Consider the following 20737-nt stretch of genomic DNA (forward strand, 5'->3'; position numbering starts at 1 on the left):
TATATGCAATATCATTTTGCCAAATATGTACATAAATATGTAAGGAAAAAAGCTAATTATACATAGTAAAAATATAACATCATTCAAATATGTAATATCAAAATATCGCTAAAATATATATTTTCCTATATAATTTTGTTTTTTATGCAATTTGAATACTTCATATTGTATACATATACTGTATGTGTGATATATAATTTAATTAAGCGAATTTGAAAATAAATTTGCTAAGCTTTCTAATAATCAGATCATTCATTAAACATGAAAACAAAACGCAGTTCAACTCGCAAAAATATATTTGGAATATTAGTAGAGGGCATATCGAATATAACAGAAAATTTTCACAATGTACTTACCAAAACTATTCTTGCATGGATTTAGAAACATAGCACTAATAGGGACTATATACACTGCATTCAGTTAAGGCAGTTCGTTGTTTATTTCTAAACAATCACTTGTTGTGTGACAGTTTACGAAATGTTACATTTTTTTCTAATATTCAAACACAATCCAAACACTATTTGAAGCACTCCTTTAGAAAGACAATGCACCACGATATATTTTGCAACGTTTTCAAAAGACACAGAAAGGCGATTGTTTGACATTACATTTGCATGTCACTGGGCCATATTTCCTGAAGTGAATTTTCTCAGGGGAAGTATCATGCAGATCTTCTGTAAGTTCTCCACTCAGGATTTTACACACACTGAGAAATGTGACGAACCCAGGGTTCCTTTCCAGCACCCTCTGAAACTTAGCGGCAACATTCACACCAGCAGCTTCTCCTCGAACAACATCTAATTTTTTTCTCGCATCCTCCAGGACACTCAGGGATTCCTGAAGTAGAGTCCAGAAGTTTTCAATTTCTTGATGCTCTTCGGAAGCCAACCAAAATTGCTTGTAATGTACGCAAGTAAAGAAGACATTTTGGGATCAGAAACGCAGCTTGCACTTCACATACAGAAACTACATTGTCGGGGGGGGGGAGGGGGAAGAGTCTACAACGAATTTGACGCCCTCAAAATGTTCGTTGTAAAATGTCACTGCTTCTAGCCAAGTACCCCATTTTGTTAACACCGGCTCGGGGGGGGGGGGAGGAGAGGCACATTTTGGCAGACGTTCCTTGAAACAGTAGACTCTTTGGGAAGCTTTCAGAAACACCTTTTTTCCACTGTAAATAAGTTTATCATGTCAGGGAAGTTGCTTCTTACTTCCTCTGCGACACGTTGAAGTGAATGTGCAGCACAAGAGAAGTGAACTAAGTTGGGGTAGAAAACTTTGAGTGCGTTACCTGCCTTTAACATGGACGCTGCAGAGTCGATGTAGAAAACAAGAACTTTCTCCTCTTCAACACCACGAGGCCACAGCATTTTCAGGCCATCATTTACGAACCTTGCCACGGAATAATGATTGACACATTCAAGCTCCTTGCAATATATCAAGTAGGGTTTGGACGGCGTGTTTGTATCTAGCTTTCAAACTATTAAATTCGCTACAAAGCGTCCAAAACTGTCGGTGGTTTCATCCGCAGCCACCTATATATATGAATCACCGATCTAAGCGCGAATTGCTTCGACACTTTCATTATATCAAGCATCGAGGTAGTTTTCCGCAGTGTATATTCGTCCGGGACATTTCGCTTACCTTATTTCTTCAAGAAATCCCGGTATTCTGGCAATTGAAGCTTGTTCCAAGGAATGTTTGCAGCTACCATTGCACCATACATGTCCGCAAAACACTCATTCTAAGATGAAGACGATCTCTGTCGCATCTGCGTCAAAGGAACTTGTTTGTGAGAAAATGATTCCCATTTCTTTATCGTGTGAAACGCTGTTCGTATATCTTATTCCAATTGCTGTTTCATGGAGAATCTTACGTTTTGTCATACTGTACAAGTCACCACCTTACCATTAGTTGTAAAAGCATTATCTACAGTAAAATACGATTTTAACTTAGATGCTAGCGATGACGCAACCGGTACCATGACAAAATATAATTACACAAAAGCTCAATCCACGATAAACACGTTCACAAGACACAGTCTGTTCGTATGGAGAAATTTTCCACAAAACGGCTACTTTTGTGTCAGACAACACGGAGGGATCAAACTGGCGTGTGACTTTCCTTGAAAAAGTGACGGAATGAACTGCATCAAGCAGTGAAATCTTCAATGTCAGACATCTAAAGTTAGGTTTGACCTTCTGCCCCTCCCCCCTCCTAAAGCTTGGAATGCAGTGCAGGACAGAACAAATTTTTCGGAAATTCCAGTAACATTTTTACAAGTTGCTTTGTATTCTTTATAATATCCACAAGTAGAGAATGGTCCGGAATTACAAGAGACTTCTAAAATATTTGATTTTATGTAAAATGCCTGAAAATATGTAATATTGAGTAAAATATGTAAAACTATGTAAAATAAAACCTAGGTATAATGATCTTGTGCACGTGATTCGTGAAAATTTGCAGTTTTTCGGAACTACATGCAAGGGGGAAAATATGTAACTGCATATAATCCGGGCTCTAGAAATAACTATTATATGTCGTAACACACGTGTTTCTAATGCTACCCCTTGAAGTTATCACTGTTGATTTCGTTAACCATGAAGCCCTGAGGGAGCTCTAATATAATATATATTAAGAACAAAATGAAAATTAGTCCGATAGTCATTTCATAAGTTTCCCAGGAGGGAAAGCTTTCAAACAAGTATTGAACATAATTCAATAAACTCGTGCGGATTGGGCTAATGTGAAATATAAATGTGACCTCTCTATTCATGCACATCCAACACAGGATATAGGAAACAATAAATAGTACTACCATGTCCTGTATTTTTTTAGAGAGTTACCTTCAAGGGTCACGTTTTCCCCTTTCTGCTTTGAGATAAAAGATATTTCTGAAGGATTGTATGAGATTAAGATTATCACGTATATTTCCAAATGTTGAAGCGTTCAACAAAAATGGGTAAATTTGACATTAATACTGTACGAATAACATTATTGCAATGCAGTGAAGTTGAAAGCTTTTTCTTGAAATATTAATGTTGATGTAGTTCATTAATTCGTGCCATTTGGAACCAATGGATACATCTTGTTTGGGCGTTCTGATATATTCTCCACCATTGTTCACAATCTGTTCTCAATGTTGAGTCGTTGGATGCCTTCAGGAAAAGAGAAAACGAAAAGAAAAGTCGGTGACTTGGACTCATGAAATTTCATAAATATGCAATTTTGTAGCTCCTCATCGTTTTAGAACTAGGATTGTGGCACGATGGATAATCAAAGAATCGTATATGGCAACAATCATTTTTTTGATGTCTTCTCTAAGTGAATGAGCCATCCAGCAATTTTGTCCATACGTTGAAGGTGTCGCTTAATAGTTGTTTGTCCACTGCCCATCTCAATCGCCAACTCCGAATGCTTTGACGTGGAACATGGGCAACCACAATATAGACCATCGTTCAGACCAAAATTTTTAATTCGGAACCTGACAAATGCCTCACGAAGTGCCTTCGACAGGGACCAGAAAAGATAGTAACCTGCGAAAACCAGATCTGGGGAATACGCCGGATGAGGAAGAATTTCCCACTAAAGCTGCTGAATGACAACGGTTGTCATGTCTGCCACATGTGATCTAGCACTGATGCCATGTCATTTATTTGGTTTTTGTTTGAGTGCTGTATGAACACGTTGGAGTTGATCACAGTATACAATAAGAGTAATGATAGGATTATGGGTTAGGAGTTCACTGTCCATGTCCCTTCCACGTCCTACCAGAAACACAACATTATCTTCTAGGGTTGAATTTTTGTTTGGGCAGACCTATTTCTTTCTCTGGTTAAAATTCACGAACACTCAAAATTTTTCATCTCAGGTAACAATGCATGAGAGGAAGGGCTAATGTTGGCGACAAGACTCACCGTGGTGGATAATCAAAGAATCGTATATGTCAACAATCATCTTTTTTATATATGCTCTAAGTGAATGAGCCATCCAGCAATTTCGTCCATACGTTGAAGGTGTCGCTTAATAATTGTTTGGCCACTGCCCATCTCAATAGCCAATTCCGGATACTTTGACGTGGAGCATGGTGGATCAAGTCGCTCAAATAGTTCTCAACAAAGTAGGATGAGCAACCACAATATAGGCCATCGTTCAGACCAAAATTTTCAATTCGGAACCTGAAAAACCACTTTCAGATATTCCTTTTGAAAATAGTGTCCTCTGCTTTCATTGGATATATTTATCTGGGTGTCTCTGTGACACTAGAACCTTTGTTGAATTCATAAGGAAAACATGGAGGAGATTTTTCTTTCCAACTTGACACATCACACTTCGAACCCTGAGGAACAAAAGTTGTCTAGCCGCAGCAAAATCACAAACAGTGCTACATTACTCATAAGATAGCTACAATTTGATATATTCCCCAGCACTGCCATCATCGCAGAGTGTCGCACAGAATTCTTGAAAATGAACGGCACGAATTACTGTATCAACACAATAATAATAATAATAATAATAATAATAATAATAATAATAATAATAATAATAATAATAATAATAATAATAATAATAATGACATAAATTTCGCATCTTAACCTTGGTTTCTAAACTATTGTTCAATATCAGAAGCGAAGACAAAGCTAGATTTTGGACCTAGGTAATGTTTTTTATGAAAATTTCTACCACACGCATAAAGAAAAAAGGTATTACATATAAAAATGCCAATAACCAGTCGAAACACAGGTCATTCACTCTTGGTTCCTTGTAAAAGAGGAAGACAAAGACCCATCTATAAGAGCATTGTTTTCGATCTCTACAGTAGTTACGTCTACCCTAAAATTTCCTAAGCATACCAAGCATAGTTAGAAAGTAAGTTCTGTTTGCAATTTATATTACAGCTGGGCTGCAGTTGCGAAAATGCACATGTGCGGTTAGTAGTTTGACTAATTTGCAATACAGAGAGACATAAGCGTTAGAGCAGACTGAAGTACAGACACTTCGTAATGAGTTGCAATAATGTTTTATAAAAATCAAAACACACTGCTCGTATGAAATGCGCTCAGTTACTCAATTTCTGAATGAACGGAATGTATCAGCAGCTGAAACCACCGTCAAATTGGTAAAATGTATGGTGAATTGATGACGAGTGTCTCAACAATACGGACATAGGTGCCACAGTTTAATGAAGCCCAGAATAATGTGCATGATAAGAAACGTTTAGACGCTCTGTCTGAGAAAGATTTCCTTATCATCCGAAGAGCTGATACCTCACTCCGCCTGTTTTTAATCTCTTTTGGCACCTGAAAGCTTTCCTTGCTGGTGAGAGTTTCAGAGATGATGTGCGGTTAAACAAGTTTTTACCATCTGGTTATCATCACAGGTGACATCGTTCTTGGATATGATAGTACAAAACATAATGTCCTTTTGTGATAAGCTTCTCAACAGGGAGACAAATGCGAGTACATTGGTACATAATCCAAGGGCTGTACTGTGGTGTACAAAAAAAAGTAATTTGCTCCATTGCATGTTTTTTCTTCTAAATTTGTCAACGAAATTTTCCTTCTGGATGATCTTGTACATCACGAGATAACATAAATTGTAACCTTTCAAGACTCGCTGTTTTTCAGAATTGAAATGTTTTGAAAAGGAATCAGAGGAAAATATAATTAAAAGTGGTGTTTGAGAAGATTATACATCTCAACAACAACTGTTAATATCTATGACGAAGACAACATAGAAAGGTACACACACGAATGACTTTTTTTTTTCGAAGAAGGCGGAATTGATTGTATATATATGTTTGGTAGAAGATATAACGTTTATTGCGGAATCCGAATACATAGAAAATTACATGATATAAAAGAACCCCTCGCTTACCTCTGACGCGTAAGGTCTGTGGTTCAATCCCCAGACAAGTAAATGTGTGGTGGGCAAAACCGTGTCCCTCGATTTTTAGGGATACTAACGTTTCTTCCCACATTCTCATTCCACCAATTTTTCCCTCTTCATACACTTGCCTTAATCACTCGTCTCCCTTAGCCTAAAGGGCATAATCGTGGACTCTAAAATGAAAGATTTCATTTCATTTAGTTCAAAAGAAACCTTGGGAAATATCTATGTAAAATGAAAATACAAGTAATATGACTAAATCAATGCCCATTGGAAGGAAATTGCCTGCACAAAATTTAAAATAGGAAGGGATCAGCTACACTATATTGCTATGTAATTTCCGGTACCAAAGTACTATTATTAATGAAATAATGTTCTAACATAAAATAAATTCAACGTTAGAAACAAAAGAAGTATTTAGGCTAAGGAAAGTAGTTATAGTTACTTCACATACCTTTGAATAAGACATTTAAGAAAAAAGCATCATGTGTTTCCTGTGGACTATCGTACTTTTCTGAGCTGAATATGAACACTACACAAAAGCTGCGACAAACGACTAAAAGTTTCGAAATTTAAGTATCGAGAAAAGTAGAGAAAATAGCTGGATCGAATCAGAAAATAAGGAGGGATTGTTCCACCTAGATATACGGATGATACAATCACAGACGGTTGGGGCAACAGCTATAGCCTTGGATAGACTATACGAACGTTTTGAACGCAGAGTGAGGACGCACTAACCGAGAAAATATAGAATTGAGAAGGGATCTAGATTAAGCCACTGAGAAGGGTCTTTCACTTACCACGTGCACGCTGCGTATTTAGTGTTCATATTGTGCGGAAAAATATCGCTCACTTTTCAGCGTTGCTAGCGCCACATTAACAGTGGAGGTCTTAGGATCAGTGGGGGAAAGTATTAATATTAGAAATAAATTATACAGATACTAGTATTCAGGCGCGGATACAAGGGGGGCTATTGGGACCTTAGCTTCCCCTTGACACTCAGGTATGTACTGGATAAAATGGGCTTCTTCAATCCTGCTTTACACTGGATAAAGCTCCAAACTATGGTTTAGCCGCTCAGTTGATCATATTCTGGATCCGCCACTACTAGTATTATTAGCGTTTAACAAAAGAAAATGATGAAGTATGAAACAAATATCAATCGATAGAGCTTATTAACTGGAACAAAGTGATACATCTGAGTATAAAGTTTTGCACGTAATTTTGAGTAAATTGGAAATCACAATTTCTTTATAAACTTAAAACATCGCTGCTGTACGGAAACCTTCATGGATACTGAAAAGTAACTGATAACAGAATATACTACTTTCATCAAGCTTTTCATTATGGTATTAACACGACGATAATACATGGAAGAATTAATGAAATATAGTCTAAAATCGTGATTAACATTTCAATTTTAATTTCGGTTTAATTAAAATAATGTCCAAAATTGATACACATATCACTTGATAAATGACATCAAGCTGAACAACATAGCATGCTCAAGACTAAACTCGCACTTATTCCTTTCCAGAAAATAGAGAAAAACTAATTATTATGGCGCTAAGAAGTACGTCGTTCCCCGCCAATAATATTTTGGCAGTTCATGCTCTGTTGGAAAAGATTATTTATTTATTTATTTATTTATTTATACAGTGTTTATGTCAGCTAATACGCTGTTAACTTGTTGATTGTATCTAGTACTGTTTGTGCTCTTCTAGTGGTGACACACATCTCCCAACAACGACACAGATACAGTAAAGTCCCGAAAACTCGACCTAATGTGTATCGAAGGGTGGCCAAGTTTGTGAAAATACTGGTTTATCGGAAATGAGGTTAAAAAAAGAATAAGTACGAGTGTTTACTCAGAAAATACAGTACTGTACTTGTGTGTACTGTTTGCAGATAGACTGCAACCTTTGCAACCTGTTAGACTGAACGGCTGAGCGCATCCCAGCGCCAGACATGTCGTGAAGGAATGGGAATGTGACGCGAGAAAAAGGAGGGAACACATGCAAGAGGACAATGACCTTGAGCGGGTCTGCGTGCTGATCTTTTCGCCCTGCCAGGGTCTGGCCGAGTTATCCGGACTGCCGGGTTGTCAAATGCCAAGTTTTATGAACTCTACTGTGCTCCTGACAGTTATGTACATACTCCTTGTAAATAGGGGGAAAAGAAACAGGTTAGAATATTGTTTGAGGAAGTTACATCCTCACAAACATGAAAGATGCTATATTGAAAGGAAAAATAGCGAAGAGAAGTGAAAATATAATGGATGCATACTATTAAAACGATAATCTGTATGTTCATAAAAGTTAGGTCAGGATTGAGTGCATGAAAGTTTGTCATTTGCGTAAAGTGACTTGTCTATATGCCAGAATAACTATTTATGATGATCGTGATGGTGTCATAGATACTATTAAGGTGGATCACCACCCGGAAGTCAATACATATTTTAGCTCATTCCCTTAACTACTCCACAATGAAACGTTATATATTATAAATATTGAACTAAAAGATAAAGTTACGTTTCAGCTACAACACAAGATACTGATTCGTTTGGTTGTGTCTTCTGATATCGAAAAAGGCAACAAATAAAAGAAAATATTTGATTCGTTTTACAATGAGCACACAAGATGGCACTTGCTGTTACATCTTACTAGAAGTGCTCAATTCTATGAAATGTTTATTTGAATGTGTAAAGTACTTTAAAAGTAACGATCTTATTAGGAAATAGATATATTGTTTGACCGTTCTTCGTGTTATGTTTAACATTTTATTTAAATATTAATTCATATTTAAGGAAATAGATTTTGAGAAGAAACTTAGGCAGAACGCCATAGTGCGTTGTTGCCAAATTTGTACGTTTAATTCCTGGATTCTAGCGTTGCAGTTCGAGAAGCAGAACTTAGCTGTGAATTGCAGTAAGGGTCGAAACTAATTTGTTCAGTAAATATCCACGCAGAATTCCATGATTACTTCCTTTATTATCTGGCACCAGTAAACAGTCGACACTACCTGGCAACGCCGCACTATTCAAGCCGTGTTTAGCATAGCACCGAGAACACCCAGTGATCCACCTTAAAAGAATAATTGGTATGTTCATAAAAGTTAGGTCAGGACTGAGTGCATGAAAGCTTCTCAATTTGCGTGTAGTAAGAAACGTTCCTGTTCATATGTTAGAATAGCTACTTAGAATGATTATGGAGATGTCGCTGCACCGACTTTGCATCACCAAATTAAATGTGCGCTGACTGACCATCCATTTTCCTATATCGTCTTTAGATCCTGACATTTTCAAGTAATTCTTTTTACAAAAGTTACTGCACGGAAAGCAAATGGTTTCTTCATATACAGTTCCTTTTACTTCTTATTTATCTATTCTGAATTTTAAATTGACATGGGTATCAATAATGCTATCACCTACTGTATTCTAAAGAAACATATATATAACCAAAAAAAAAATTCTACATGTCTACAGAGAAATCTATAGTTCTTACGACGCTGGCCTGCTTTGCTAGAAAGATACTATTAACAAAAGATAGGTACCAAAGGAAATAATAGCTACCATCTTCTCGAAGAGACCCTTTTCGCACACATAGTGAAAGGTTCTCCTTCTTTACTTCAGTAGCGATTTTCGGAAAAGACGTTTGCATAGAAAAAACCACAATCAAAAAATGAAGACAAAGTTTATTCTTGCGTATATATATATATATATATATATATATATATATATATATATATATATATATATATATATATATATATATATATTCTTTATCTCTTAAATTCGATGGGCGGTGACTATGCGAATGACAATTTACCTCTTATGCATTGATACCGCATTCTCTTTTCCAAGCATACTTGCTTAGCAATCTTAAAAGTTTCTGGTACATTCACAAATGCCGTGGTAGATCACTTTAAATTAGGATTTTTGAGAGAGAAGTTCAAGAATAAGACCTTCAAATATAGACCGTTCCTTTAGTTTCGTTTCCCACTGTTGCTTTTGTTATTATAGATTTAAGTGTAAATTGGACTCGTAGACTTACATGAAGTTTGCAAAATATATAAATTCAAACATATATTAGCATTACACTTTCCATTCGATATCCTAAATTATTAACTTGCATAATAAAGTTCAAATATAAAAAAATAATATTATAGAAGTATGAGACCTGTTTAGATAAAGTTTGCATAAACAGCTTAAGTGAGATGAAAGCAATCTATGACTTGTTAAAATCGAGCGATTTAAATCAACAGAATAGCTGCAATGACTTCTCTTTTAAACTTAAAATTACTTATATTACAAAACATCGCAGAGATCATCATCCTCTCCTATTAAGTACCGAACTCCCTCGTGGTCAGGCGGTTAGCATACGCGTCTTCACATTGAAAGACGCTGGTTCATCTCCCGGTGGGTGCTCATGTTGTTCGGATTCCACACTAAGCAGGACGTTCACCTCTCATATAGCCTCGCTGCTGAAAAAGAAGCTAAAGTCCAAATCAAGTCAATCCTTTTAGGTCCAACGAAATATTTAGAAGTTCATCCCACATTGCCTCGCTACATACACAAGCCTCTGTCATAATTCACAATCTACTTCTATACACTTTAATCAAACCATCTTGACTTACGCCTCCTCGAAGATTTTCATACTCACCTACAGCATCCTCTCATCTTTCGAACTTACACTGTACAGTGAATCTTGTCTGTAATTAACATGAACCTCCCTTCCCTATCTAAATCATAGTGTAGAGCCGCTCCTAGGCAAGAACATACAGTCATTTGTCCTCTAGCATTAGCTGTATGTTTAGTGTGATTTGCACCATATTTCAAACCTCAGCACCACCATTACATAAACAGATATTACAAACCCGGTCTTGTGTCTGACTTATGTATAGATGCAACTTAGAAATACTGTAACTTTGACATCATTGTTCATTACTTCACAAGACGTTGCTTCTTCATCTTTTAATATTTGCTATGTATACCGAAGGAAATTTTTAAGTCAGAATCTTTAACAATAATTAACCACTATTACTAGCAACACTGTTCTCAAGTCATGCATTTCCCCCCTCTATTTTCATGTCAATCTAGCAGTAAAACTCAGAAAGGCAAGAGGGAATTGTTTTGAGGGAAAACTAACAACACACACTACACGGAACCATAGCTGAATTTAATATACAAATAGACAACCCATACAGGTTAGAACCAACGTTATTACATCAGCATATACTTCAGTATACCTGACATCGTAACTTACAGCTAAACATTTAGGTTTTCACTATATTTAATATGTCTTCGTTATATTTACATATAGTGTTAATGGAACTGTTTTTGTTAGAGGTGCATGAAAATATACACACATCGATTAAGCATGGATATACTAAAGCAGGTAACATATGTATTAAGGAGTTTCCTTGTGGCTATATGATTAGCATTCGCAGATTTGGCGTAGGAGACACGGGTTCAATTTCTAGTTGGAGCGTAGCTGGAAGCAGACTGTAGTGTTTCGCATTCAATACTGTGCTGTAGGTCTATGATTCGCATAGCCTTGATGTGGAAGAGGGCAGTTAAAGTTGAAACCAACCAATCAATCTGCATTAGGATTTATAAAACACGATCAAGCTACAACATATCTTAGAATGTATTGTAATCCTGTGATACTATAACAATAAATATTACAACGTGAGCATGATTATTCTTAATACGAGTGCTGATTAAAATATTTTACCAGAATTACTCGCGTTCGTTTCTTTCTCTTTTGTTTTCAAACTGTTACGGTTTCGTTAATCATGAAATTATCCCCCTCCATTTTCCACTTTTCCAATTTGTGGATTCTCTTATCTTTCGTTTGTCTACGTAATACTCTTATGAAGAAAAACAGCTTTTCATATACTGCCTTATGCAGAGTCGTTCTAACGCGTTATTAGTGCCATACCAACGAGTTCGACTAACATATTTTTCCTGCAGTAGTCAGGCCTTCAGTATGATGCTAATCATACGTCAAAATGACTGCATAAGGGGCCGTCCACATATTACGTAACGCTATTTTTGACGATTTTTATCCCCCTCCCTGCCCCTTGTAATACTTCGTAACGCAAAGCCGACCCTCTCCCCCGTTTTTTACGTAACACTTTTTGATTTTTTGGTTTTTCGCCAATTTTACTCATTTTGGGAGTTATTTTTAATAGTAGAACATTTTATTACAAAATGCTTGTATTCTGAATATATTTGCAGTGTTCTTTCGCCAACAAATCAAAGTACTAAAAAATTGTAGTACCGTAATAATATTTTATCAGTTTTAATTCTTCGAAATTTCGTAGTGTCGTTTTCCCAAGGAGATCACCCCCATCCTTTTAGGACACCGACGAGTGAGAAGGAGGAAATACTGCCGGAAGATACAAATCAAACGGAATCTTAAGAACTGACATCATTTTCACATGCCAAACTCCTTAAAAGAATAGAATGGGTAATGATTCAAATCAAAAGTTTTAAATAATATTCTCAGAAAGAACGACACAAGTGGTAAAGCAAGGACATTTTCAAGCAGATCACTAACAACTAACTCCAGAAAAGCGTGTGGCGTAAATGCAATGCTGCGATAGAAACAAAATGGTGTTTTATTGTACTGTAATACAGGCAGGGTTCGTCACCAGTCATGCTGGTGTCTTATGGCGTCTTCGAATCCCTTCTGCATAATTCAATTTACATAGGATATATGTTTCCAATTTCCCAAAACAACAGCAATATTTATTTATTTGTAAAAAGAAAAGGACTGAATAACATTATTTGTTTAAAAAGATTGCGTATGAACCTGAGAATAAAAATAAAAATTATAGCAAAAAATACGTTACATAATGAAGATATAAACCCCGTCCTCCCCCTTGTCACACTTCGTAACGCAAGGTCGAACCTCCTCCCTTTGCCGCGTTACGTAATATGTAGACGGCCCCTAAGGCGGTAAACGTTTAAATACAGATTAAAACATGAATTGTGATATTTGTTATTTTAACGTCGAAAATATTTTCTAGTTCAGTGGCCTTGTTTATCATGCTCACCTATCCGTTTGTAGCATTGTGCTTGCTTGTGGTTCTATGTAGCGACTGGTGCATATATTCAAATTTCAGTTGTTGAAAACTAGGTGAGGAAAAGGCAATGCACCAGAATAGAATGAGAATACCCACAAATGTAATGTTTGTAGTAGTAATTGTTGTTAGTCAGTAAATATATTAAAAGCTAAATACATTTTTAATTTCTCCCAGCGAATGTATATGTGTATGATACGTGTGTAAACCATATGCTAAGCTAGCAAAATCCTGAAACCTTATGCTATGTAATGCTATCTTATATACGAGTACATGTATTTCCCTACGGACCATCCACTTTTTTTTTTATCAATCTGTTCCCAATTTCTTTTCCCGAAATAGGGCATAATCCCCTAACAGGGTGTTAGAATTCGACTAGCTATATTTTTTTCCCATGCTCAGTGAATAATTTCTTAGCTGCAAAAGGATAGTGTTTTAACACTGAAAACTATGTTTCCAGCACGAATCGGAAACGGAATCAAGTGCTTACCACAATTAGTGCAATTCGATAATATCAATATGCTGTATTACTCAAATATGGAGATTAGAGGAGTGCGCGATGGCTCAATGGTAGAGCTCTGGTGCTTGGGGTCCCGGATTCGATCCCAGCCCCGCCAAGTAAACTTTGTCGTGGACAAACACCGTGTGCGTGGGTTTTCTCGGGGCTCTCCCGTTTCCTTCCACTTTCTTCATTCCACCATTTCATTCATTACTCATCATTACCGTCTCCTTTAGCCTAACCGCATAACCGTGGGACAACAAAAATTTCATTTCATTCCAAATATGGAGAATAGTATTTTTTGGAAATAATTAAAACTAATTAAATAAGTAATATTATTCTCACCTGATATCAATTTTGTTCCAACACTTTCCCACGTTGTTCCATTTGGATATAAGGTGTCCAGATTTAAAGATGTAAATTTGTTGTCTCTAAGATCCAATGAGAGATGAGGAATCTTCTCCAATGTCAAGAATAGTCCAGCCGGTATTTCTTTTAACTGTGTTCCCTTAATTTGCAACAAAAGTTCGTAGTTGTTCTCTATTCCTTTCAATGCATCTGGACTAATGTCTTCCAAGTTTCTACCAGTTATTTCAAGATCACGTAGTTTAGGACTATACGCTCCTACTAATTGATCCGATAGTACAGGCTCTAAGATTCGTACCGAGAGTTTACGCAACGATTGAACACCTGATAGCACATTTCCTAACCTAAATCGATATTTCTCAATTTTTGGCCATGTCTGAACCTTCAAGGACGAAAGAAGACGTAGTCTAACTAAAGAATCTGAGTCAAACCTTTCCAGCTTGGGAAAATCTTGAATATTAAGTTTCTGTAGCTTGTATAGTCCTGCGAAACTTTCCTTCGTTATAATTTTGATAGGGTTTTTAGAAATGTCCAAAGTTGTCAATAGAGGCATATACGGCCAACCCTGATTAGGAACTCGGGTGAATTTATTCTGGGAAAGATCCAAGTGACGAAGTCTTCCAAGACGTTCCACAGCTTGTGCAGACATATCTGACATTTGATTTGAGGACAAATTAAGGCTCACAAGATTAGGAAGAGGAATAAAAGGGGTTACTTTTTGACCAGTGTTGGCAAGATTCAAATGTTTGAGATTCTGCAAGTAATGAAATAGCTCTTTAAAGTTGGCAGTCAAAGGATTGCTGCTCAAATCCAGCTTGAGCAAATTACTAAGGCTTATGAACACATTGTCAGGCAGGATTGTGAACTTGTTATGAGAAAGACCCAATCCAAGTAGATAAGGTGTATCGAGAAACATAGTACTGTCCAAGTGTTCAATTAGGTTATACGACATATCCAGGTATCTGAGGGAATTTCGTAACTCACCCAAAGCACCTGTAGGCATAACTACAAAATTATTATGAGATAAATCTAACCTTTCAATCTTTGTACTCTGGAAGGCATCGCGAGGTAGAGAACGAATGTGATTGAAGGACAGATCAAGAATCCTAAGGTTCTTTAGATTAGAAAATTGTTCAACTTGTAGTTGTTCTATATGATTGTGACTTACGTCCAATACCTGTAAAGATTCAACTCCGTTGAATGCTTTTTTACGAATGTTAACAATACTGTTATGTTCTAACGTAATAATTTGAAGATAGTCCATATTACCAAATGCAATGCCATCTAATCGCGACACCTTGTTATATCCCATTTGAAGCCTTCGGAGTGATTTCGAGAAACTTTGCAAGAAATTCACAGGAATTTCAGGAACTTTATTGTGACTAATATCCAAAGTTTTCACATACAGAGGAGTTCCAGTTGAGCTTGCAAATAGAGATGTTATCTGATTGTACGACAAATTAAGAGTCATTGGCATATACTCATTGGTAACATTAAGAAAAGAAACTAATGAGAACTCTTTAAGGTTATTCTGCTGTAAATCGAGTTTCAAGAGATTGGGTAACTGAACAAATGATCTTGGTTCAATGGTGTTGATTTGATTATCAGAAATCATTAACGTGACCAGTTTGTTAAGACTTCTGAACGAACTAGAGCGAATTGATCTAATTTTGTTCCCTGACAACACAATAGTTTGGAGTTCTCCTAAATGAGAAAAAGTTTCCGTGTCAATTGAACCCAAATGATTGTACGAGAGCCTAACGTCGCGAAGACTTTTGTGAACATTTTGATGTAGCAGTCCCCTTGGTAGTTTCGCCAAACGATTGGACTCTAAATTAAGATACTGAAGCTTTCCAAAAGAATATAATGCAGTCTCGGAAATTGTCCTAAAGTTATTGTTATCCATAGCTAACCATTGCAAAGAAGTTAAAGGCTTTAAAAAGTCCTCGGGGAAGTCCTCACGAGAAATACCAAAACTTGCCTCCAAATTGAGCAAACTGTTGCTTATATCTATAAACGCTTCCGGGTCGGCCTCTATTATATGATTGAAAGAAAGACTAAGTTCCCTGAGTTTTGGTGTTCGTCGAAAGGCATGTGCCTCCAAACGAGCTATTCGGTTGTTTCTCAACACTAAAGTATCTAAGTTCATTCCCCACTCAGCAAAGTCCATTTCCGTTACTTCTGATATGTAATTGTAGCCCACATTAAGATGAGATAGTTTCTTACATTCTTGAAGAGCGTCTCTGGGTATTCTTCGAAGAAGGTTTCCAGATAACGAAACCGCTTTCAAATAGTTAGAGAAGCTTTCAAAAGCATCCGCTGCCACCTCTTTGATTTTATTCGACGGAATATACAAATATTTCAGTCTTTTGAGCTGAGTTAGTGCTGTCGGTACCTTATCTAAACGATTATGTCCTAAATCTAAATATTCTAGCGTGTGTCCGAGACCAACAAACGCTCTTTCATCCATATCTTTCAACCTGTTCATTGTTAAATAAATACGTCCAACATTTAGGCCTCTGAATGCTTGTGCGGGTAATGAGTCCAGGTAATTGTAATCCAAGTTCAAATCCCGGACTGTTAACGAACCGTTGAACAAATTGTGCGGAATACTCTGTAGGAAATTCTCCCCAAGGTCCATTTTGTCTAGCCTTTTCTGGTTACGAAATGTGTACTCTGGAATTTCTTCTAAGTAGTTTCCTCGCATGTAAAGCCAAGAGAGTCTTTGTAAATTATCCAGTGCCTGAGCTGGAAACGTGGCTATAAGATTATGATTTAGGCTAAGCGTTTGAAGGGACGGCGGTAAAGACCCTGTCTCTATTTCCAAAATTCTGTTGTTCTCCAAGTTAAGCCACACAAGATTGTGGAATCCAGAGAGTGCATCTCGTGGGAGCTCTGAGATATCGTTTTCTCCTAGGAACACATTGGTGAGGGTGTCTCTCATGAAAGACCAGTCTCCTTCAGAGAGGGATGGAATCTGGTTACTGAAAAGATACAAACAGAAATACCTAAATGAGAATCAATAAATTAAAATATACCATGTTACAAATGTAATATAATTATTTACTATCAATCACCTCCTGGAATGAAAGATACACAAAATTGGTTTTCTATATAATTTAACTTTTTGCTCTTTAATTTAATTTTTCACTATAGAATCAATGGTAACGACACTATGCAAAATTTAACTGAACTCATCCGCTCTGTATCAAACTTGGCATGGCGGAAGGTTTTGAAAGTCGATACAGCATAAACTAGGGATTATTATGGTTTGTAGATCTTTCTTTCCCATGTCATATGTAAAGTGTGAACCGAATGAAGGACGACCTTTTATGACTACAGGTAAATTTTACGAGTTCAAGTCTTCAAATGGCCCCTGGTACTTGAATGATGAAGCACTGAAAACTTTAATTTGGAGGATCGTACAATAGCACATATTCATAAAGAGAAGGCATTTTGCAAGCTAATTTTCAAATTGATATTAACTGGTAAGATGTGGCCACAAATTTTGGGAGAACTCTTCAAAGCACTCAGACCACTAAACATGTACTCAGATCTCAGAAGATTCATAATTCATATTACATACACGCACACATACACCATTCAGTAATGCGACTACTTGTATCAGGTAAAATTAGATACGCACTTTTTTTTTTTTTTTTTTTGCAAAAAATATTATCGATTACGAACCAATTTTATTGTTGCCTGTATCATTAGGTTGCCATACGTTAACATAAGTAGATTTCAAAAATTTAATCATGTGTGATCTCTTTCCCCCTTTTTATGTTCTTTTCAGCATGAACAGACCACACCAGTCATAGGCAAATTAAAAAGTAAGCTTATTAGCATATCGGCTACTTTGAAATTCGTATTTTACATTTAATTTTCGGACCACTCTTGGTTCTGGATTCGGCAATAGTAGCATGTGAAGCACGACAATGATGCGTCCAACATATCTCTTTTGTCCATATCTTTCAACCTGTTCATTGTTAAATAAATACGTCCAACATTTAGAAACATGCAAGTAGTAGAAACATACACTTCAGTACCGATTTCACATTCAAAGTTTTTTCTTTTTTTAATATCTGCATTACGTAGACTATATGGGATATCCGTAAAGGAAACTGATGTGAATCCACGATAAACATATGCTTTGGACCGATTACCTTCTGATTTGATTCCCGGCAAAATATTCAAGAGGAAATTTTTCGTCTTCACTTTTTTTACGTTCTTATTGCAGAGACTTGTACAGACAAACAACAAAAGTATAATGCTGGAAACATATAATTGCAAGACTCATGATTTGTGGATCAATACTTTGAAACTAATCGAAAATATAGACTAATTACTGCAGCATTTTGCCAAAAGAGAAACAAATTAGAACAGATTGTATTATTATTTAGCATTTGAAGTGAAAGTTAAAGGTAATGAGTACCTTAATAATAGCTCCATGATCTATTTGTGATATATTTCAGTACATAGATTGCCAGAAACACAAATATACAGTATTCTTATTTATACAAGTATTACATTTTGATAATAACAATAAAATAGCCTTAAATGGCCTTAGAGAAAATATGACCTTTATCTGATAAATTTTTTCTGACATACGGTACTATTTTTCTTTCTTTTTTGCAAGTTTACAAACGAATTCCGTTCTTCAGATCACTGAAGAAGGGCAGGGTGAAATAATTCAGAAAATGAAAATGTTCATAGAAAGGAAGAAAAAACTAATATAGTGACATTCTTGAACATAACACTGGTACACTGGTATTTGACATGTTGGTTTATAACAAAAACTCTTGGTGACACTTTAATAGCACTGGCTCTGGCAATTTTGTAAAAAGACTAACAGAATCTAGCTCGTCGATCTTTTCCCAGTATTTCGAGACCGAATTCTTTTAATTATTCGATAAAAAGCTGACGTGTAACTCTTATCGTTCTTTATAGACATCCCTTGAAGTTCATTGAGCTGATAGCGTTATCGGTAAACGAATAGTGTTATCACTCCGCAACTGACAAGCTCCGGGTTAGAGTTCCATGTGGATCTGTGCCACATTTTAGTTCGTTTTTTTTTTCGTTTTTTTTTTAAATCTTATGAAATGAATACTTGAGTAACAAAGTTATTTTTAATATATAGCTAGACATTTCTTTCAAATGTATCATCGTTAATTATTTCTTGTGTAAAATTTACTAATATATTAGTTTATAATAGAAGTAAATGACGGAATGGAATAAAATTAATATGTTAATAAATTACTATTGAAGGTTGTCTGTAATGCGGAGACATCATGTTTTGATCCCAGAGCAATTTGTTTATCGAGCGGATGTGGACTCGTGACTAGCGTTCTTGCTTTCTGGAAGTCCTGGAAGTCCTGGATTCGAAACCAGTGGGCATCCAACGTGAGATTTAGATTTTTCTATCTTTAATCAATCGAATAAATACTGATGATATTTTTAAATATAAGGCCTGGAAGACTTGCTTTCTTATTATTTTTTACGTTTCGTCTTCGAGTGCAAAATGAAGGTCACTAGCTATATCTTGAAGTTCGGAAGTGTATAAAATAAATAATAAATAAATAAACATACTTTAGTTGAAATTATCGTTTCTGAGAAAGTTCGATAAGAAAGCGGAAATATCATGTATGACTTATTTGTATTTACATCTTGTACCAATAGCGAGGCTTTCTTTATAGGACGACATCTACAGTTTCAAGTAGTATCTGAACTATTTTACTGTGTTTGATGCAATAATCGATTTTGGGACATCGTGCTCCAAAGCATGCAAGCTAGACTCAAGACCAGCGAGAATGGAGAACAAGATTGAATTTGAACAATTTATACTACACTATGGGGAAGAAGTCACTATCCGATTTTAAATGGTAGTAGTTCTTTCAATGTTTAATGAATTCGCATAATTGCTATCTTATATCATTCTAGGCTCCGTGATAAACCAGGAACAAGACAGTAGTTGAGACTTAGCGTAAGTGAGTGACTAACAAATATGGCGGAGAAACTGAAATTGCTGAATCGTGCTAAGATAGCTTCTTGTTTTGAAGTGAGGTGGTAACGGTGGCTCAGTGGTAGAGCACTTACCTCTGGTGTGTGGGGTCTCTGGTTCGATCTCCGGCAAAGTAATTTGTGGTGAAAACATCGTGTCCGTAGGTTTTCTCGCACTATTAACATTTTTTTCCACCTTCTCATTCCACCAATTCTTCCATCATCACTCACTTGCCTTAATCATCGCCTCTCTTAGCCTAAAGGGTATAACTATGGGACATTAAACCAAAATATTTTGTTTTCATGCGTGTGGAAATCTGTAGTCCTTCTGAATCGATGGTAGCGAAGTGTTCACTAGATCTAATGTTAAACCTAGTCCTAGTACAGTGGTTCCCACTATTCTTTATTTCGCACCCTCCCTCGTGAACCCCGTATACTTCATTCCCCCATTCGTGAAACTTATATACTTCACGAACCCCTTCTTGCTGTTCATTCGCCTGATCCTTTTGCAACTTCAGATACATTAATTCCTCAATAATCATAATAATAATAATAATAATAATAATAATAATAATAATAATAATAATAATAATAATAATAATAATAATAATAATAATAATAATAATAAAGGTATTGAAATAAATCAAACAGTTCCTTAACAAATAATTTCTCCCTTTCGACCATTTCGTGTGTATTCTTTGTTCTTCGCGTTTCGTGAACGAGTTAATATAATTCCACTTGCACATGCACAGCATATATAGTTTGAAAAATTTTTCCCATGAAAATGACAAAGAAGATCATTGTGTGTATGTGACGGGCAGTAATGTCCGTGTTGTTCGTGAAGGCGCTCTCACAGGATATTAGTCGAGGAGAGATGCCATTAAGGGAACAGAA

The 20737-nt window shown here is 36.2% G+C and overlaps 1 protein-coding gene across 1 annotated transcript in view; it reads right to left on the bottom strand.

The window, feature by feature from the left end:
- Positions 1–20737, bottom strand: part of LOC145664561 (chaoptin-like) — a 408745-nt gene that overhangs the window by 22201 nt on the left and 365807 nt on the right. The window contains exon 5 of the mRNA XM_081731332.1: positions 13823–16827. Within this exon, the coding sequence (XP_081587458.1) occupies positions 13823–16827 (3005 nt within the window). The remainder of the gene's footprint in view (positions 1–13822; positions 16828–20737) is intronic.

Source organism: Thermobia domestica, chromosome 11 (assembly GCF_964235325.1).
Source record: "Thermobia domestica chromosome 11, izTheDome1.hap1.1, whole genome shotgun sequence".
NCBI lineage: Eukaryota > Metazoa > Arthropoda > Insecta > Zygentoma > Lepismatidae > Thermobia > Thermobia domestica.